Source organism: Grampus griseus (assembly GCF_964374135.1).
Source record: "Grampus griseus genome assembly, chromosome: 11".
NCBI lineage: Eukaryota > Metazoa > Chordata > Mammalia > Artiodactyla > Delphinidae > Grampus > Grampus griseus.
Genome location: NC_139005.1, coordinates 6,187,767 through 6,209,377, shown reverse-complemented (window position 1 = coordinate 6,209,377; position 21,611 = coordinate 6,187,767). Strand labels below are relative to the sequence as shown.

General features: G+C 51.1%; 1 protein-coding gene across 1 annotated transcript; it reads left to right on the top strand.

Annotated features, from left to right (window-relative positions):
• Positions 1-8,907: 8,907 nt before the first annotated feature.
• Positions 8,908-13,549, top strand: MLF2 (myeloid leukemia factor 2). The gene is made up of 9 exons (XM_082665426.1): positions 8,908-9,091; positions 9,669-9,746; positions 10,001-10,127; positions 10,384-10,419; positions 11,057-11,110; positions 11,493-11,621; positions 11,786-11,945; positions 12,551-12,763; positions 13,007-13,549. Exons 2-8 carry the CDS (start codon positions 9,697-9,699, stop codon positions 12,736-12,738), a joined length of 744 nt encoding a protein of 247 aa, XP_082521552.1. The 5' UTR covers positions 8,908-9,091; positions 9,669-9,696; the 3' UTR covers positions 12,739-12,763; positions 13,007-13,549.
• Positions 13,550-21,611: the final 8,062 nt, after the last annotated feature.

Sequence of the window (21,611 nt, the reverse complement as noted above, 5' to 3'; positions counted from 1 at the left end):
GCTGGAGGGATGGCCTGGATCCTACAGACACCCCACCAATAGCCTCGAGATTTTTGCCAAGGGGTGGGGTGGGGGGGAAGCAGATGGAAAGGCCGGGCAGGTATTAGAGAAACCAAAAGCTTAAAGAGGAGGAAGAGGGCGGGAGCTACTTCCACATCTCGCTGGATTTCCCCTCTCCTGCGGCATCTACGTTCCCTGGGTGGCCTTGGGAGGGGTTGAGAGAGCAGAAAGGGCCGCCCACCCTCCGTCCAGCCCTAGGCTGACTTTTGTGACCCCTGCTGGGTTCCTCCCTTCCGGGCTCTCGCTTGTGATCTGAGGGGAGTCAGAGGCCTTCCAATCTCCTTTCCCCTTTTCCATCTTCGACCTTTCTTCTTTGCCCATCCCACCTCACTTTTCTTTGCCTGGTCCTTCTATCTCCATCCCTCCTCATCCATTTCTGTCTCACAACTCTCTTCTTCTGTCGCCCCTTCTCCACTTCTCACTTGCCCTCTTCTACCTTCCATCTCTGCCTTCCCTCTCTCTCCAGACAACACTGTTCTTGTCTCATCTGAGTCTGTCACCCGGCCCTATATCCTTAGCTGATTTTCCTCAACTCCTCTTCATGTCCTTATTTCCCACATTTTCCCTCTCTTGGTCTTTCTCTTTCCTCTGCTGCCATCTTCCCCAGCCTTTCTGGATGATATCTGCTTCCTTTGCAGGGGGTTCCAGCCCACACTGTTCCACACACCCTCAGCTCCTCTCCTTCAGTCTCAGTATCTTTGGGTCATTTTGAGAAGCTTGGGGTTTCAGGAGGGGACAGGAGACCTGGGGTGTGTAGCAAAGGTCAGGAAGGTGGATGGGATGGAAGGCTAGGGTTTGGAAAAAGGTATCTTTGGTGTATGTGCACTCCTGTATTTGTCTATCATTAGTCTTCATCTTTTTATCATTTTCATTTTCTTTATAAAAAAAGACATAACTGACCAATCATCACCATTTAGTCTTTGAGTGCTTAAATACCCCATCTTTTGGTCCCTTGGTGTCCACACCTCCTAATTTCTCTTTCGACTCTTCTATCAGTTTCTCAGTCTCTGTCTCCTCAGAAATCTTGGAGCCCCACCCAGGTTTCTCCTTGCCGACTTCTGTCCATCTTTCTCTGAGATCTTTCCATCTCTGTCTCTGTTTCTCTTGACATACTCGCTGATGTCTTTAGCGATCTCTGACCCTCTCTATCTCTGTACTCTCTTGCTTCATTTATCTCCCTCTCCCCCCTCCTCCCCCTTCCCCCCCCCCCCGCCCAGTCTCCCTGTCTCGCTCCCTCCCCGTCAGTCTCTTTCCTCTCCCTCCCACCCTCCTTTCCTCTTCCCCCCTTCTCCACCTAGCAGCCCCGCCTGCTATCTTGGACACCCTGCTGGGCTCTTACCCTGTTGCCCTGGTAACCGCCCCCCACTCCGGTCATCTCCACTCCCCTCCCCCCCCTCCAATCACCGCCACCAACAACCTCCATCCACCTTCCTCCTATTTTTCCTGAGAGCCAATAGAAACTCTGTTGCCAGGTGGAATGCTCATTTGAATCAGCCAATCCAGGAGCCTAACTGCTTGCCCTGCCTTATATGGGGATTTGAGGAGGGCCACTCCCCCCACTCCAGCCCCACAGGGGACCAGCCCCTCCACTGTCCTTTATCCCCGCCCTGGAGAGAGCCTAGGACCTTCCCTCTCACCCTTTTATAAGGGTCTGGCTTCCCATTTCCCTAACTGGGACCACCGGGGTTAGTGTGGGCTGTGGGTTGGACTGTGGGCTGGGCCTGAGGGCCGGGGGTGGGAATGAGGTGTGATTAGGGAAGGGGAGGCGGAGGGAGCCGGGAATTTTGCCCAGGGAGGGGTGTCTGGGAGCGGAGGCAGCTGCAGTGGAAAATTCCAGGGAGATGGAGAGGCAGAGAATGGGAATCCTGCCCCAAGGCCCAAGGGAGAGCCTTGAGAATCTAAGAGTTTGGACACTAGGGTCCGCAGGGACCAAAGGAAAAAGTGGGAAGCAGGAGGCCTGGATCTAATTCCTTCCTGCATGGGAGAAGCACCCCTTAGCCCTCGCTCTCTGGTTGGACAACACATGTCTCCTGAAGTCTTGGCTTCCTAAGAAGAAAGCTACACACTTAGGATGAATTTGGAATGAGTGGGATGCTGAAAGCCCACCCCCTATTCCTTGGGGTTGGTCTCTGGGCCTCTGGGGCCAAGAGTGTTAAATGATGCCAGCCTGTGTTTACTACTTTCCAAAGAATGATTTCTGAGGCCTTGTGGAAGCTTGCCTATTCCTAGAGTTCTTTTAGTTCACAATTCAACGGAGAATTTTCCACTGGTTGAATGGGGAAACCTGTGCCTTCTTACACATTTTCTGGAGGTGGGAAAAGGAAGGCCAGGTGAGAATAGGGGAGGCCCGAGCCCCTTGGAAACTTCTGACATCCCAGCAATTCCCTCACTACTCTGTAGAAGGTGTTCAACTCTATAACTATTTCCATCTCATTCTAAAGTGAATTCTTCCCCCTCTTCAGCTTCCTGGGTTTTTTCAGTTTGCCTCTTTATCCGATAGGTGAAGTGCTAAGGAAGGCGTTGTTAGCTATCATTCAAGGATGGGAGGACAGAAACCTGAAAGTTGGGCCTCTCCACTCCTCACTATACTCTTCATCCCATTCCACTCCCAATGACCTCGTTTGCTATTCCTCATTTTTCCTTTGCTTTAAAAAAAAAATCCTTTCAAAACTCAAGACAGTAGAGAGTTGAGAGGAGATGGATTCCTAGATTTAGTTAGGCTGGACTCTGTCCAACAAAATTTTCTGTGATGACGGGAATGTTCTATATCTGCAGTTTCCAATACAGTGGCCACAAGCCACGTGTAGTCACTGAATACTTGAAATGCGGCTAGTGCAACTGAGGAACTGTGTTTTTTACTTTAATTTTAATTAAATTTATTTATTTATTTATTTTTTGGCTGCGTTGGGTCTTCGTTGCTGGGCGCGGGCTACTCTTCCTTACGGTGTGTGGGCTTCTCATTGCGGTGGCTTCTCTTGTTGTAGAGCATGGGCTCTAGGCACGCGGGCTTCAGTAGTTGTGGCGCATGGGCTCAGTAGCTCGCGGCATGTGGGATCTTCCAGGACCAGGGATCAAACCCGTGTCCCCTGCGTTGGCAGGTGGATTCTGTGCCACCAGGCAAGTCCCTTATTTATTTATTTTAAATAGAAGTCTACATCATTCTTTTTTATTTTATTTTTTTTCTGTCATGCTGCACGGCCTGTGGGATCTTAGTTCCCTGACCAGGGATTGAACCCAGGCCACAGCAGTGAGAACGCTGAGTCCTAACCACTGGACTGCCAGGGAATTCCCAATTTTAATTCAATTTAAATAGCCCTAGTGGCTACCATATTGGACAGCACCACTTCAGACCTTGGCCCTAAACTGCCTTTTCTTTTTCTATCTCGTCTCTTGTCTCCATCCCCAGTGTTCTGTACATGGAAAGTCAAAAGCAATTCTGGCTGCCGTGTTGGAAGGTCACCTGGGCCACTGTTGTCATGTACTTTACCACAGGTGCATGATTGCTCAGGATTTCCACATTTTCACAGATGAAACAGACAATGTGGCTGACCCAGAGTAGAGGAAAGTGAAAGTGAAAAGGCTAGGGGAGATGGTACCAGGAGTGACAGCTAGAGGCTTATTCTGCCCAGAAGGTAAAAGGCCGAGGGAGGACTTAATAATCTGGAGGAGGTTATTCAGTCAACGGTGCCAACTGAACCCATGCAGGTGGCCCAGGTCTCAGGGGTCCTGTTCTCACTCAGTCTCCCTAAGCGACTCCATCACGCACCTCCAATGGTACAAGTCCCACTGCCAACGCATACCTCAAATGCTGATGACTCTCAAACCCGTATCTCCAGCGCCAGCTTCTCTCCTGAGTGCGAGTCATGACTCCAGTTCCCTTCTGTCTTCTCTCCCTGGATCCTCCACAGCGCCTCAACCCCATGCCTTCCAACGGCAACTGCCCCATTTTTCTATTTCAGTTGAAGATCCCATCCCCCAGCCATTTATTCATGCCAAGGGGTCATCCGAGGCGCCGCCTCTTCCTTTCTTCCCTAGATCCTTCACATTTCACTTTCTAAAGGTCCCTTGAGCACCTCCTCTTCTCTCCAAGCCCAGTCCTGCCCCTGCTCCAAGGGTCAACATCACTCACTCACCTTAAGCTTAATTAATTTGGGTTTTCAATCATGATTTAAGAGTTTTTGTATCTTCAGCACCTACTGCTGTACCTGGCGTATTGTAGAAGCTCAATGTTTGCTGAAATGCATAAACTGCTTTTCTACCTAAAATCTCACCTTCCGCTTGAAATGCTCTCCTGGCTGCCCTACCCCACCCCCCGAGCCACTCACGCCCTCTTCTGAACCACTTTTGCCCTTTTAATATACATCTTCCCATGGCGGCCTTCATCCCAGGATTATCATGGATTCCATGTCGGCAACCTCACTGCACTGTGAACCCTGTTGGGCAGAGACCGTGTCTTACTTGTCTTTTCATCTCCAGCACCTTGCACTGTGCCTGGCGTATAGTAGGAGCTCCATAAATGTTTACTGACAGGAACTGCCACACAGGCAGCGCACACTTCAATCCTTAAAGCCCACGTTAATCACGAGACATGCTGCCTCCTTGGGGATGCCTTCTTGAAATGATCAACAGACAACAGGAAGTTCCTAAGACTTAAAACTCCACTGCTAATGCCAACCATTAACATTAGCATACCTGCCCAAGGTAGTCTAACATCTAATATCTTATGGTTGAACTAGGCATGGGATTCACGTATTCCTGTTGTCCTCCTCCTGCTTTGGGTGGCTAGCTTCTAAAGGGAAGACTGTCCACTCAGTTATCCAGTGTAGCCTTGTGGTTAGGATCACAATTTCAGCCAGACACAATTTCCATATGTTCTCAAGCTAATCCTATATGCACACAGTACAGTGTGGCAAGCAGAATGGTCATTTATTTCTCATTCAGTTGCCCAGGTCAGAAAACCCTGGGGTTATTCTTTTTTTTTTCTTCTTTTCCGGCCATGCCTTGCGGCTCTCAGAGATCTTACTGCCCCGACCAGGGATTGAACCCAGGGCCACAGCAGTGAAGGCGCCAAATCCTAACCACTGGACCACCAGGGAACTCCCTCTGGAGTCATTCTTGACTCTTCTCCCTTGTACTGCATCCAACCATCAGCAGATTGTTAACTCCATCTTCAAAACATACCTAGAATCTGACCATTTCTCGCCTCCACTGTTTCTAACCTACTCTAAGCCATCTGGATATGGCTACAGCATGCTAATAGGTCCTCCTGTTTCTGCTGTGGTCCCCTCAATGGTCTATTCTCCGTACAACAGCCAGAGTGGTCCTTTGTAGGTCTTACAATGTCCCACGGGATCTGGCTTCCTTCTTGCTCTGTGCCTTGTTTCTCACTACGGCTCTTCCTTTCATTCACATCAGTCTAGGCACATTGGCTTCTTTGTTCCGTGAACACACTAAGCATACTTCTGCCTCAGGGCCTTTGCACTTGCTTTTTCCTCTGCCCAGAATGCCTTAACCCCAGTCTGCTTAAGAGTCACCTTATCAATGAGGCCATCCCTAGTCACCCTAACAAGCAACTACCACCTCCCAGCTGCTTGCCTGTCCCTCTACCCAACTTCCAACCTGCTTTATTTTTCTCTCTGTGTATATCTCCAGAGCCAGAAACAGTGCCTGACACAGTAGGCATTCAATAAATATTTGTTGAATGGATGTGAATATAAAACAAACTGAAAAGCTGGTTTTTAAAAACATGTTCCTGAGTCATTTTTCAATCTCACTCTGATCTGGTGTCCACTATACAACTCAGTCTCTCTACCTGGGGCAACTTAGTGCTAATTGTCAGGGTTTATCTCCCCCCCCACACACACATACAGATGCACATACACATACACAAATCACACCCATTCACGTTGGCTCAGGCTGGAATCCAGTCTCCCCTAACTCCATCATCGCCCCATCCTCACCCTGCTCCAATAGCCAACTGCCCTGGGATTGCTCCAGATGCGTGAGCTCACATCTAACAAGGGCCCCTTTTCTGTCCCAGCTCTACTCTCTCAAGGACTTCCTGACTTTGGCTCCATCAGATAAAGCAGTGAAGAGAAACCACTGTTTCTCTTCCTTCCCAACAATGCTTATCCCCTTTTGAGCTCAGCCTCACCCCTGGCAGGGCCCACCCTCCCTCCTACATCTTATCATCTACAGGAAACTCTGATGACTGAGGAATTTCTGTTCATCAGAATTCACTGGACAGAGACGTGAGAAAGGAAGGAAGGAGGGACAGAGGGAAGGAAGGAAGGAAGGAAGGAAGGGAGGAAGGAAGAAGGGGGGAGGGAGGGGGACGGAAGGGATGGGAAGGTGACGGAGAAGGAAGACAGACACAAACCATGTCTAGGTGACAGAAAGGTTACTTGTAAAATTACATTCCTTCAATTCCTGGAGTGGATGGCTGCCTGTATGGTCCACCGCTGGGCACTCTGAAAATGAGCTCTGCATTTCCTCCTTCATCCCCATCTGTTCAAGGATCTCTTTTTTTTAAAAAATTTATTTATTTATTTTGGGTGCGCTGGGTCTTCGATGCTGCACGCGGGTTTCTCTAGTTGTGGCGAGCGGGGGCTACTCTTCCTTGTGGTGAGCGGGCTTCTCATTGCGGTGGCTTCTCCTGTTGCAGAGCACGGGCTCTAGACGTGCGGGCTTCAGTAGCTGTCGCACGTGGGCTCAGTAGTTGTGGCTCACAGGGCTCTAGAGCACAGGCTCAGTAGTTGTGGCACATGGGCTTAGTTGCTCCGCGGCATGTAGGATCTTCTCGAACCAGGGCTCAAACCCGTGTCCCCTGCATTGGCAGGCAGATTCTTAACCACTGTGCCACCAGGGAAGTCCCAAGGATCTCTTTTTAACCTGAGACAAAGCCCAGGTCATAGTTAGATGCTAAACTGTAATTTGTAAATATTCCTAGGAGAGGTAATTGATTTAAAATCATGCAAAGGTAAAAATGACTGACAAACCAGATTTTTTTCTTTAATTTCATTTTCTTGGCCACACCGTGCGGCATGCGGGATCTTAGTTCCCTGACAAGGGATCAAACCCGTGCCCCCTGCAGTGGAAGTGCAAAGTCTTAACCACTGGACCACCAGGGAAGTCCCTGATATCAGATTCTTAAGTCTTGGAAGGAAAAAGAGAAAGAGCTCTAGACACCTAAAGGCAGTAGGTAGAGGATACAAGGTAATGGAAAAAGACCAAACGAGGAGGCTAGAAGCTAAGCTGCATCTCCTAGGCATCTCTGCGGAAGGCTGGACATGAAATGAGGAGGGAGAGGCTGGAAGGTAAGGCCCACTCTTCCTTAAGGCTGGGCTGCAGAACTCTCCTGGGACAACTCTTGATCACATGTCAAAATGCTTTTGTTTGGGAGCAAGAGGAAAAGGGGCACTTGCATGGCGGCATGTTTAGAGATAAGAGCATCTGGAAGATAAAAGATTTTACTAAGTCTCTTCCCCAGAAATATCAATGGAAAATACATTTTCTTATTTTTCTGTCTTTGGCTTTAACTTTGCCAGTCTGCCAGCTTCTAATTTCTCTCTGTTCCCCTCTGTCTCCACTATTGTGTTTTTCCTCTTTAATAATGATCAAGTCCAAAGAAACCTAAGAAGCCCCGCTCCCACCACCTTCTCCTGAGTCACCAGGGACCCCCTTCACTTCCTTCCCCAGGGAAGTGCTGGGGATGGGAACAAGCCTCTCTCACAGGCCCACAGATGTCAGGCCCGCTAACGTGGCTAGCGGCCAGTGTAAAGAACCAGGAGAGCTGGAGTCTGGAGGGGTCCGGTCTAAAGTCCACCCCGGACAGTCCAAATCCCCTGACACCCAGGGGGAGGGGGCCCTTCTCTCCAGTTGGGCCAGATTTTATGCAAGACATTTAGTATGTCAAAGTGTCAGTCTTTGGCCTTCGAGTCGAGTCAGGTCTCCTGGGCCTGTCTGCAACTCTGCCCCTGGGTGAGCTTGGTTAATGGAGCGCTCCACCCCTTTCTTCTCCCAAACGTTAGACCCTTGACCTACCTACCTACTTGTCTCGAGGCAAGAAAAGATCAGTGCGGACTGGGAGCTCCAGAGGATACAGGAGTTAGAGAAGAGAAAGCGGAGATTGGCATTAAACGAAAAGGTTTCAGAACTAGGGCCTCTCCCCAGTGTGACCCTTCACAGCAGGGTAACTGAGGGGGGGTCCGGGAGCCTCGCCAACGCCAGTTCCCAAGGGGCTGCACTTCTAGCCTGGCCGCAGAGCGCCATCTGGCGGCCGGTCCCCAACCTGGATTCTTTTTGCCCCAGCCCGAGTTCTCGAAGCCAGAGGAAGACCTGGGCAGAACTGTCACCTCCTCTCCTACGTCACTCCGAGGGCCCCGCCCCTGCCTGGAACGCGCCTCCTCTCGAGGGGACTGGCCCTAGCGCCTCCCCCGTAGAACTGCCGCCCTTCCTCCCTCTTGGGATGAAAGCTTCCCGGGTAGAAATCTGCTTATTGCTCCCCCAGGGATCCGCCCCACCTCGTGGGGCCCGTGAGGAGCCTGCCCTCCCCCATGGGAATCTGCCCGCGTCCTCTTCCGTCTTCCTCCCCTCGCGGCGATGGACTCCTCTGCTCCTCCCCCACACCCTTACAGGGAGCCTCCTCCAGTCCACAGGACCCAAATCCAGGTTACTAACGAGGCCTCCCCGCCCCTGGTCCCGGAAGACTCCGCGACTCCCTGCTCCGCGGCCCGGGAGCCAGCCTCGCGCACGCGCGCGCGCGCCACAAGCCCGCTCGTGGGCGGAGCTCCACAGGCCCAAGGGGGTGGGCTGTCCCATCGTGACGTCACTTCCGCCCGGGCCTGGCGGGGGCTCGGGCTCAGTGGGCCGAGGAGGGGCACAGAGGTGGCGGCTGTGTAAGGAGACTGTTCGGGAGGCCGAGGAGCTCACGCCCGGACCAATCCCGCGTCCCGGGCCGCAAGCCCCGATCCTGCCGCGCGCCGAGAGGCGAGACCGGCCGGATGGGCCGCTGAGTCCGGATCGGGGACCGGTGAGGCTCAAGCGGAGCGGGCAGCCGGTCCGGTGTGGGAGCGGCCCGTGGGGCTGCAGGGACCCCGGGAGCCTGGGTTGCGGGGAGGGGAGCGGGTCAAGCCTGCCTCCTGCTCGCCCGGCAGGGAGGCAGGGCCTGGGGGGGTGCCGCCGCCAGGCGCGGAGGGGACGGTGAGGCCCGCCCGGGGGAGGCCTGGCGGCGGCCGAGTGTGAGGAGGGGGCGGGGTGGGGGTCATTAATGCGGGCGGAGGGCCGGCACTTGGGATTCGCCTGCGGAAAGGTGGCGTCGGGGGAAAGGGAGTATGCTTCTGGCCAGGGCTTTGGGAAGAGGATGGCTCTGAGTGGGGGAGGCAGAAAACAGGCTTGGAAAAATTTTCCATGGTCCTCCTTCGGGGAGAGGTTTGAAGAGCTGTGCTTTCCCTAGAGGGTGATGTTGAACACCTGCAGAAGGGTCTCCCTGGAGTTTGGGGGGCCAGTTCCAGTATTTGGAAAGGGACTATGCTCTGAGAGTCCCTGCCCTGAGCGGGTGTGCGAAAAGCCTGGCCGCCTCCAACATTTGAGCCTCCACATCTTCACAGTGTGGAGCCCCCTGGAGCTAAAATCAGGATGTTCCGCTTCATGAGGGACGTGGAGCCTGAGGACCCCATGTTCCTGATGTGAGTATCCATCCCCTCCCCCTCCTACTCTGGAGCACGCATCCGCTCCACTTTAGGTCTCTGACTAGTTGAGCCAGACATCTGGGCTCGTCGCGGGCACTGATCACAACTTGGTGGCCACTCAGCCCCAGCTCAGACTTCGAGGGGAAATCTGTGCCGCTGGTTCCCTATGGCTCTTTTCTTCGGGGGAGGGGCGGGTGGGAGGTGCTGACTGCTGGCCCTTCTGCCACCCGCACCGTATACTCCCTGCACAGGGACCCCTTTGCCATTCACCGTCAGCACATGAACCGGATGTTGTCGGGCGGCTTTGGATACAGCCCCTTCCTCAGCATCACAGATGGCAGCATGCCAGGGACCAGGCCTGCCAGCCGCAGGATGCAGGTAATGGTGCTGCAACAGACCTGAGACCCGAAAAAAGGTTGGAGCGTGGTCAGTAAAGTGCTTGATTTTTCTTGCACAACGGCCAACTTAGCAAGTAGGATGCCTTCTAGGAGTGGGGAAAGGGGTCTGGAAAAACAGGCTTTGTGATCCCCTTTTGAGAGGAGGATGGAAAAGCAACAGAGGCCATGGGCTTGGTTTGGGATGGTAATGAGATAGGATGTGGTCCCTAATTTCTGTTCCTTACGTCTTCCTGTAGGCTGGGGCTGTCTCCCCCTTCGGGATGCTGGGAATGGTAAGTCCTCATCTCCTTGCGTCCTTCCATCTCAGACATGCTCTATACCCTTAGATATTATTTCCAAATGTGCCTCTTTGGATAGCCTTATGGGTAACCCTAGAATCCTCGTGTAGTGTTCACAGAGCTCTGGGCCTGCTGTGTGCTGAGTCCTGTGAGTTCATGATGCTAACTTACTGGCTCCTGTATTTCTAGGAGCGGTACCCATCAGGAAGATATCATTGCCTGATATAATTGTTCTTTTGAGGAAGGAGGTGCTGTTGAAAGGCCAACTAGAGATGGCTTGTAGAAGATTTTTCTACAGTTTCAGAACCAACCCCTTATAGGTTAGAATCCAGTGACATTGGCTTGCTTCCTAAAGGTAGGAGGAAATAGGGCAGCCAGGAGAAGGAACATGGGATCAGCGCAGCCACAGAGACTGAGGAGGAGGAGGAGGGCAGCGGCATACAGGAGGAGAAGCGTGGAGAGGAGCACGCCTGTTCTGGACCTGTTCACGAGGAATGAGGAAGAGCAGTTGCTAGATGTGAAGGAAAGGGAGAGAGGGAACGTGTAGCTATGTAGCCCGTGGGAGCCTGAGCGCGCCCACCTCTGATCGTGGCCCTGCTTTCTGACTCTGTTTTCCGTCTCTTTGCTCCAGTCGGGCGGCTTCATGGACATGTTTGGGATGATGAACGACATGATTGGGAACATGGTGAGACCCTTGCCCTATCCCATCCCCTTCCCTGGCCCTGTTCCCAGTGATGGCTGGCAACACCTTGAGTCCCCAGAGGCGGGAGTGGGGAAGGGCGTACTTGTGGAGTGTGCAAGCTGGATAAGGCCACTGGACCCGGAGAGTGCGGGTTCCTGAGTGGGAAGCAGCAGTGCACCTTATGAAGCGTGCACTTAAGGCTCCATCGCTTCAGGTCCTTCTGGCGTGTTGTTGGACTCAGAGGAATTTGGGGGGTAATGATGAGTCCTGATGTTTTCACATTTTGTGAGAAAGATATGGGCAGGCACAGGTGGCCGAAGGGAGGGATCCCTTCCCCGGAGGCGAACCCTCCCCACACAGCCCTGCTGTTCCCTTCCATCCTCAGGAGCACATGACAGCTGGAGGTAACTGCCAGACCTTTTCATCCTCCACTGTCATTTCCTACTCCAATACGGGCGCCGGCGCACCCAAGGTCTACCAAGAGACGGCAGAGATGCGCTCGGCCCCAGGCGGGGTGAGTTGGAGGGCTCCTCCTGTCCCAGAGGAGGCACAATCGGATGGCCCCCACAGAAATCCTGGCTGCTTTTTTCAGGATTGGGTCCCGGGCGGCCTTTCTGGGCTGGTGTAGCCGGGCTTTGGAAGGAGCCGCTGAGTGTGCCATGCTCTGCCTCCCCCCAGATCCGGGAGACTCGGAGGACTGTACGGGACTCGGACAGTGGGCTGGAGCAGATGTCCATTGGGCATCACATCCGAGACAGGGCTCACATCCTGCAGCGCTCCCGAAACCACCGCACGGGGGACCAGGAGGAGCGGCAGGACTATATCAACCTGGATGAGAGTGAGCCTTCCTTCCCGCCGCGCGGCCGGCCCGCTTCCCGGCCGCCGGCAGCCCCTGCCCCGGTCCCGTGAGCCGGGAGATAGCAGCTGTCTCTTCCTGCCTCCGTAGCTATTTCTTGGGCAAGGTTATGGATGAGCCCCATGTTCTTAACTTCCTCGGAGCTTTTTTGTCAGCTTAGGGCTAAGTCAGTGCCGGCAGCGTCCTCACTGCGCAAGGCAAACTTTGTCACCTGAGTCAGATACTGATAGTAATCTACCCGTCTCCATCTGGATCCGTTGTTTTAGTTCTTCTTACTTATTTCTTAGAAGTCGACAAATATTTATTAAATACTTACAGTGTGTGCGTGGGACTGCACTAAGTAACTAATTATCCCATTCCTGACTGCCTCCATGCTGCCAGGAGCCCTGATTGCCTCCATTGCGTCCATGCTTCCAGGAGCCATGTTGAATCCAAAATTGCTAAATAAGTCGCTTCCCTTCCCCAGCACGTCCCCCCACACAGCCTTTCAGCCTTCGCCCTGGGTTTTGGTCGTGAGCCACCCCGGGTCTGCCCCGGGAAGCCAGGTGGTACACAGGTGTCGTGTGTGGTCTCCGTGTCCTCCCCAGGTGAGGCCGCCGCCTTTGATGATGAGTGGCGGAGGGAGACTTCCCGATACCGGCAGCAGCGCCCCCTGGAATTTCGGAGGCACGAGGCTTCAGGCGGTGGGGGGCGGAGGGCTGAGGGGCCTCCCCGCCTGGCCATCCAGGGACCCGAGGACTCCCCGTCTCGACAGTCCCGCCGCTATGACTGGTGAGGGCCCCGGGCCCTCGGCCTCTCGTGTAAGTACTGGGGGGGCTGAGGCCTCAGGCACGGGTGGGGGTGGGGAGCGTGTGGTACCCGGCCCTCAGCCTTGAGGCAGAAGCAGCCCACGTGTCCAGCAAACACCGCCTTTGACAGTCAAAGTTTTAGTTGGTACGGAAGGACAGAAGAGTGTCCTCACCGGAATAAGGGATGAGACACCACGCCTGGCTTTTATATTTTGTCTTCCTTTTGACTTGTGCTCATCTCTTTTCCCCCTCCAGGTACGGGCTGAGAGGCTGAGAAATCATCCCCTGAAATAACTTTTCCTCTTCCACTCCCACTCCCAATTTAATATTAAATTAACAGGCCCGCTGGCCCCCACCTCTCCCTGGGGGTCTCAGCGAGAACCTTTCACTCCCCCTTTACCTACGTTTTCCTTCTTTAATCTCCTTACCATGATGGCTCCACTTCTTCTGTATCCACTAACTTGATTTTTCACTTCGCTGCCCCATCTCTGAAACTCCTTCCCTTCCCCACTCTACCCCTGCCATGCATCGAAGGGGCTTTTGGGGTGGGCTCTGGGTTTAGGGGCCTCAGTGACCCTGGATCTTTGCCCACCTCCTCCCCAGATTCCCCGCCGCAGGGGCCATAGCCCTGGTCCAGGGCTGTGTGTGGTGGGAAGAACCGGTTCCCAACCCAGTCTCCCTTCCCAGCCGCTACGCAACATAAAAATCTGCCCCACGTCCTTCTCTGCCTTTATTTTTTGATTTGTGCAGCTTGTAACTAGGTGTTTATGGAATAAAGGAGAATGGAGAAAAGACCAAGTAGGATTCTGGCATTACTTTTTTTTCTTTTAACTTATTTTACTGAGATGCCGTTGATCTACAGTGCTGTGTCTGGCTTCACTTTTGCTCTTTTCCCTGTTCAATTTCAACCCTCCTGTCTCCTTCTGGTCACCTTACCTTCCCTCTATCTCTGTGCGTGGCCTCCTTAACTCAAGTTCAAGCTCAGCACCTCAGTGGTACCGCAGTGGGGCTGTCAGAGCTCTGGTGGGCGAGAAGCCACAGCGGATGCGGCCAGGCTGGGCCGGGGGCGAGACCAGCGGCGGCTGTCCTGCCAGCTCCCTCGCTTTCACTGTACCTTCGCTCATCGGGGGGATCACGGGGCATACCTGTAGGCACCTGAGGAGCTTTCTGCCCCTTGTCCTTGGGCTTCTTTCTGGCCTGCACTGTGGGCGGGAACACTTGGGGTGCAGAGCAGGAAGAAGCCCAGACAACCCCACGCGGGTCTTCAGAGGGGAGGAACTCGGGTCAGCAGCGTTCTTCAAACCCTGCAGCCCCAGTTGTTGAGAACTTGAGCCCGGGGAAGGAGACCAGGGAAGAAAACTAGCCTGGAACCTGAGCAGCATTGGACGGGCACGAGGCACTCAAATTTCTCAAGACGCTCCTCCCTGCTCGACCCGGCTCAGCAAACGGGTCGCTCTGTTCCTCCTGGGGACTCTTCAGTGGTGGCAAGTGCTTGTGAGAGTCCGAGGGCGGTTTCTGCTCTATAAACATCTTCTGTCCTTGTCAGTGGGTAAACCAAAGGCAAAAACAGCCCGCTCGAGGCCCCAGGTCCTCTCAGGGAAGGGGATTTTCCCCACGTCCTTGATGGACAAACAGGTTCAAGAGGATTTGTCCATCCTGATGACGTAGAAGGCATAAGGAGCAGACTATAGAAATCAGAAAGTGTCTGAGTATCTACAGAGTTTATTTCTGGGGCATTTGAAAAAACTCACAGCCAAAGAGTTTCCGAGGGATAGATATTAACAGTCTTTGTAAACTATGACATCACACAAATGTTTATTTTTGAATTTTATATATATGTATATACACACACATATATGTCAATGTGTGTATCCATCTATTTATTTGTGTTTATATATTTATGTTGTTGTTGTTATATGCCTTACCATTTTGACTTCTGTATAAGGTCAGAAGTCTGGCTCCATGGCGCAGCCTGGGGGGTAAGCATCAATCTATAGCAACTCTGAATATTAAAGATGGTTATATGTTATGTTGATCAAGTCAGAAGCTACTTTTCTGAAAAAGGGACTGTTTGATTTGCCTTTAGACCAAATTGAAGAATTCATGTATTAGAGCAGCTCTAACTCATGTTATGCTGCAATGAATTAAAGATAAATTTAAATTTTAAAAAAACGAAAGAGGATTTTTCTAGTCTCTCAACAAGCAGAGACAAAGGTGAGCTTGGCCAGCAGGCACCGACGTCCTATCCAGGGCAGGTACTGAGTCAGTAAACAGGCCACTAACGATGCTCCACCAGGGTCAACGGAACCAACCCAGTGGCTAAGAGAATCCGGGAATCCCAGAAGTCAAACAGGCAGAGGGAATTCCTCTCCGCCTGGGTCCTGAACTGTGGATGATGGAGCTCAAAGCGCCCACAGCCCTCAGCTTCCGGTGTAACCTGTGCTCCGTCCAGATTGCACATGGCTCCTCCCTCTGGGTGTGGGAGGAGCTGTCGTCAGTCCCTTGACAGGCGGCTCAGCTCTGCCACCAGCCCAGTCATTTGTCCTTGGGCAGGTCCCTCCCATCCCTGGACCTCAGCTGTGGGGTCCCTTCTCACGACAGCTCAAGCCCAACCTCTCAACCTGGATTCCATTCCCAGTGCCCGTGCTCCTGGGCACAGTTCGGAGTAGGGGCTGGAGCAGGACAGGGGCTGCCCTGGTTTCAATCCAGGTGAGTCATCCAGTGCTTCACAGGCTTTCATTTGGGTCCTGGCTTCAGACACAGAAACCAACCAGTTTTCACTCCTGATCCCTGCTCTTGGGCGAGGACCACCCTGCTGCCCAGCACGTATTCGTAGGGCCCGTGACAGCATTTTTCAGCAAGGGTACGTGGTGGGGCATTGGGTGTTAGCAAAGTTGAGTGAGACGCTCTAGAACCAGCCCCCTGGCCCTTTCCTGACCTGTCTACCATGTGGGGTGAGAGCCGGGGAGCAGACACAGGAAAGGACTCTCAGGAAGAATGCTGACACTTTACTTCCAGGTCTGCGTCCGGAATGGCCCCGCCTCGTTCACAGTGCCCATCCACAACCCCCCTCCCGCTCAGTCCTCTGCCTGACAGGTGTCCAGGGCACATGGCCACACTTGGACTATTTCCCCCACCCCAGAAAATTACAGGTTGGGAGAGGCTGATACTTGGTGGGAGGCTGTGAATTAAAGGAGTGAAATTACAACTACAGACTGGTACAAGCAAGCCCGGGCCACGCCGCTTACCTCTGACCCTGACGAAGAGTCTTAATCTCTCAACGTTGGTTTCCTGCTTTGTAAAATGGGCCTTTTTCTAGGCTCTGGTGGCAGTGGGGACATGGATTCATACCTCAGAATTATGAGAATTAGGTGAGTTAGTACAGAGGAAGCATTTGACACAGTGCACAGGATGGATGTCTGATTTCGCCCCCATTACCCTGCCCCTGTCCTGCACCTTCAGTGCTCTAGGGTGGCCCTCATGCCCGCTTCCATCCTCAGGACCCCTGAGATACCTTCAGACACAGCCTCGAAATGGTCTTACTGGCTTTGCATCAGCCTCCGTTCTCCCAGCTACCGACTATTATCTTTCACCCTTTCATGCTTCACAGACCAACATGTAGAAATGTTTGGGGCTGTGCTGACCCAGTCCTGCTTCCAGTTTGGGAGTTTTCCCCTCCTAGGGTAACAGGGCCTCAAGTCCTAGTAACACCCTTTACCCAATGCCCCCTTCCTCTGCCCAGTGCCCAAGTCCTATAACCAGGTTACCCAGAGAACCAGGAGCTGATCCACAAGAAGAACCCAGGGTCTGGTCTCCCAGCCCCCATATTTCAAGTCCATATAACTCCACAGACCTGTCCTGCCTCGATGCCCTGAGTTTTAGGAATGGGTCATTCCCACGCTGAGGGAGAAGCAAGGGTCAAGGATCCCTTCTCCCAGGCCACTGCAGTGGGTCGGGGTAAGGAAAAGTTACCCTTAACCTCTCTCCCTCTTAGACATCAGTGGGTTCTTCAGACAGGAGAAGCGGGAGCCAGATGTGGCGGCACTAGGAGGGGGAGATGAAGACGGATAGGCACAGGAGACACCAAGAGGTAAGAAACGAGCACGGAGATGGGGCACAGGGAGAGACCTGGTGTAGCTGCTCCCCAAAGGAGCCTCCCAACTAGCCTCTATCCCCAGGGAGAGCCTGCGGGGGGGCAGGGAGCTGGTGTGGCTTACGGGAAGGGTACCTGAGGGGCCAGGGGTGCAGAGGCTGGCAGAGCTGTGGTAAGAAGGTGGGCCTGAAGCCCCTCTCTGCAGAGAGTGCTGACGGGCTCTGAGCCTTCCCCGCCTCAGTGTCCGGCCTTAAACAGTATCTCCAGGGAGACAGGGAGAAGCAGGGAGTCCTTCCCCTTCTGGGCTCCGCCCCGCTCCCCACACACACACTCCGCCCCGCTCTGGACCATCCCTGAGAGGAGCCGGGTCAGCAGTCAGGGTCGCTTGAGCTTTTTGTCTGCCTTTTGTGACTCTTCTTCCCTGAAGGCTTATCTTGAAGATGGGAATAGGGTGCTGCCCTGGTTTCTCCCAGCATCCATCCCACCCTCTTCATCTTCTCTGTCACCTGCCACCTGGATGACTTGCAGGTTCTGAACAGTTATCCCCAAGATGTTAGTGTCCTCCAGCCGGGAGATCAACTAAGTGTCTGAAGGTGTGCAGCCAGGACATTTGGACACATGAAGCTGGAAGATGGGAGAGAAGCGGGCATGAGAAAGGGCCGCAGAGGTGGGATTGAGTCTCTAAAAGAAGGAGCAGAAATACCCTGGGAAAGGTCAAGGTGACACTGATGTGGGAAATGGTCTGATGAAAGTAAACAAAGCTAGATTCTTAGAAAACCACTGGTGAGGGACTTCCCTGGCAGTCCAGTGGTTAAGACCGTGCTTCCACATGGGGGGCACAGGTTCGATCCCTGGTCAGGGAACTAAGATCCCGCATGCCCCACAGTACGCCACCCCCCCCCACCACTGGTGAACTTAGTTAAAGATATCCTAGATTTGGGGGGGGGGATTCCCAATTCACAGGGAATGTGGCACAGAAGGACAGAAGCTGATTCTCAATACAGATAGAACTTAATTCAAGCAAACCCAGTATATGATATAAATAGCAATGTTAAGAGTTGAAATAGACCTCTGAGATCGCCTTCTCTGGACGTTCCCCAAAGTGGCAGCAGATCAGAATTACTAGCCCAGACCCACTAAAGCAGAATCTCGAGGCTGGAGAGAATTCCAGTGCAGCTTAGCAACGATTACAGATACCATCCAGACCTGCTCCCATTTTATTGCTAAGTGACAGGTGACTTGTTGAACACCATACAGCTACCTAGCAGCACTCAAGAGCCGGGACTCCAAGTCCAGACTGACACAAATGATACTAATATGCGGTACAGCGTGATTCACCATGGGGGCCCTTTAGATAGAAAGTTCCTGGAGGATTTTTCTTTTTTTTTTTTTTTTGGCCTCGTGGCCTGCAGGATCTTAGTTCCCTGACCAGGGATCCAACCTGTGCGCCCTGCATTGGAAGTGCGGAGTCTTATCCACTGGACCTCCAGGGAAGTCCCCCAACTTGATGATCTTTTTAAATTTCAAATTTATATTAACATTTACCCAAGTAATAGCATAGTGTTTAAAACGATGGATGCCGGTAGCCCAGCATGTCCGTTTTTTTCAATATTTTTTTTAACATACAATAAAATTTCCGTGTGTGTGTTCTTTGAGTTTGAACACGTGCAGATGTGTGTAAGCACCACCGCCATCAGGACCACAACGGTCCCATCACCCCCAAACCCCCTCCTGCTGCTCCTTTGCGGCCACCCCTCCCTCCAGTCCTAACCCTTGGCGGCCGCTGATTTGTCCACCATTGCTATAGCTATGCCATTTCCAGAATGTCACATAATGAAACCACATACAGACATACCTTGTTTTATTGTGCTTCACTTTATTGGACTTCACAGATACTGCGTTTTTTACAAATTGGACATTAGTGGAAACCCAGCCTCAAGCAAGGCTGTCGGTACCACTTTTCCAACAGAATTTGCTCATTTCCTGTCTCTGTGTCACATTTTGGTAATTTTGGCAATATTTCAAACTTCCTCATTGTTATTATATTTGTGATGGTGATCAGTGATCTTTGATGTTACTATTGCAAAAATATTATGAGTTGCTGAAGGCTCAGATAATGGTTAGCATTTTTTAGCAATGAAGTATTTTTTTCTTAAGATTTATTTTATTTATTTATTTATGGCTGTGCTGGGTCTTCGTTGCTGCGTGCAGGCTTTTCTCTAGTTGCGGCGAGCAGAGGCTACTCTTCGTTGCAGAGCACGGGCTCTAGGCGTGGGGGCTTCAGTAGTTGCAGCACGCGGCCTCAGTAGTTGCAGCTCACGGGCTCTAGAGTGCGGGCTCAGTACTTGTGATGCATGGGCTTAGTTGCTCCGAAGCACGTGGGATCTTCCCGGAGCAGGAATTGAAACCCCTGTCCCCTGCATCGGCAGGCAGATTCTTAAACCCTGGACCACCAGGGTAGTCCCCAGCAATGAAGTATTTTTCAATTAAGGTATGTACATTTTTTTTAGACATAATGCCAGTGCACATATAATAGACTAGAGTATAAACATTACTTTTGTATGCACTGGGAAAACCAAAACATTCATGTGACTTGCTCTGGAACCAAACCAGCAATAAAGGTATTGCCTGTGGTACGTAACCTTTTGAGAGTGGCTCTTACACTCAGCATAATGCCTTCTAGATGCACTCACGTTGTCGTGTGTGTTAATAGCTCCCTCCTTTCTATTGATGAGTACTATTTTACTGTGTGTTTATAGTTTACCCATTCATCTGTCAAAGAACTTTCCAGTTGTTTCCAGTTTTTGGCAATTACGAACAGTAGTGCCATAAACAATCATGTACACGTGTGTGAACATGTTTTAATTTCTTTAGGAGTGAAATGGCTTGGGATTGCTAGGTCACATGGGTAAGTACATATTTAACTTTGTGAGAAAATGCCAAACTGTTTCCCAGAGTGGCTGCATCATTTTGCGTTCCCACCAGCAATGTAAGAGAGTTCCGGTTGCTTTATATCCTTGCGAGCATTTGGTATTGTCAGTTTTTATATTAGGGGTGTGGGTATTCTTTTATTCACAGTGAGATATTTATAGACATCTCACCATTGGTTTTAATTTGTACTTCCCTGATGATTAATGATGTTGAACATCCTTTCATGTGCTTATTTGTCATCATTATAGCCTCTTTGATGAAGTGTCTAAGTCCTTCAGTCAGTTTTTTCAAAATTGGGTTATTTTCTTATGGTTGAGTTTTAAGGGTTCTTTGTATATTCCAGTTAGAAGTCTTCTGTTAGACAGGGATATGCAAATATTTTCTCCCATTCTGTAGTTTATCTTTTCCTCCTCTTGGTGTGGTCTTTTTCAAAGCAAAAGTTCTGAATTTTTTTTTTTTTTTTTTTTTGCGGTACGCCGGCCTCTCACTGTTGTGGCCTCTCCCATTGCGGAGCACAGGCTCCGGACGCGTAGGCCCAGCGGCCATGGCTCACGGGCCCAGCCGCTCTGCGGCATGTGGGATCTTCCCGGACCGGGGCACGAACCCGTGTCCTCTGCATCGGCAGGCGGACTCTCAACCACTGCGCCACCAGGGAAGCCAAAAGTTTTGAATTTTGATGAGGTCCAACTTACCACCTTTTTCTCTTACGAATCATATTTTTGGTGTCATATCTAAGAACACTTTGCCTAACTCCTGGTAACTAAGATTTTCTTCTGCTATCTTCTGAGAGTCTTATAATTGTACATTTATATTTACATCTCTCTTCTTGGTTGTGTTCTGGTAGCTTGTAACTTTGAGGTTTGGTCCATTTCATCTAAGTTGTTGAATTTGTGTGTAGAATTATTCGTAGTATTCCCTTACTAACATTTTAATGTCTGTGGGGTGTGCAGTGATATCTCCTTTTATTCCTGATATTGGTTATTTGTATCTTCTCTCTTTTCTTTCTTTCTCTCTCTCTCTTTCTTTTCTTTTTGGTCACTATGGCTAGAGGTTTATCAATTTTATTGATCATTTCAAAGAATCAATTTTTTGTTTCATTGATTTTTTAAAAAATATTTATTTATTTATTTGGCTATATCAGGTCTTAGTTGGTGCGTGAGGGCTCTTTGTTGCAGCGTGTGGGCTTCTCTCTAGTTGTGGCATGTGGGCTCAGTAGTTGCGGTGTGTAGGCTTAGTTGCCCTGCAGCATGTGGGATCTTAGTTTCCCGACCAGGGATCAAACCCTCATCTCCTGCATTGAAAGGTGGATTCTTAAACACTGGACCACCAAGGAAGTCCCAATTTTTTTCTTTTTTGGTTTTCATATTCATTATATTCTGCTCTTGTGTTTTCGTTCTACTTGCTTTCTGCTTAGTTTTGCTCTTCTTTATGTACCTTCTCAAGGTAGAAGTGCAGATTATTGACTTCAGACCTTCTTTACTAATACAAGAATTTGATACTATAATTTGTCCTATAATCGCTGCTTTAGATGCATCTCATATTTTGATATTTTGTATTTTCCTTTTTGTTAAGTTCACAATATTTTCTAATTTCTCTTGAGACCACATCTTTGATCTCTGGGTTTAGAAGTGTGTTGTTTAGTTTCCAAGTGTTTGGCAATTTTCCTGTTATCCTTCTGTTATTGATATCTAGTTTTAATTACATTATGGTCAGAAAATATACTTTGTATGACCTTAAGTCTTTTAAATTTGCCGAGGTTTGTTTCATGACCCAGGATATAGTCTATCTTGGTATAATAAATGTTCCAAGTGCACTTGGGGGAAAAAAGGGTTTTCT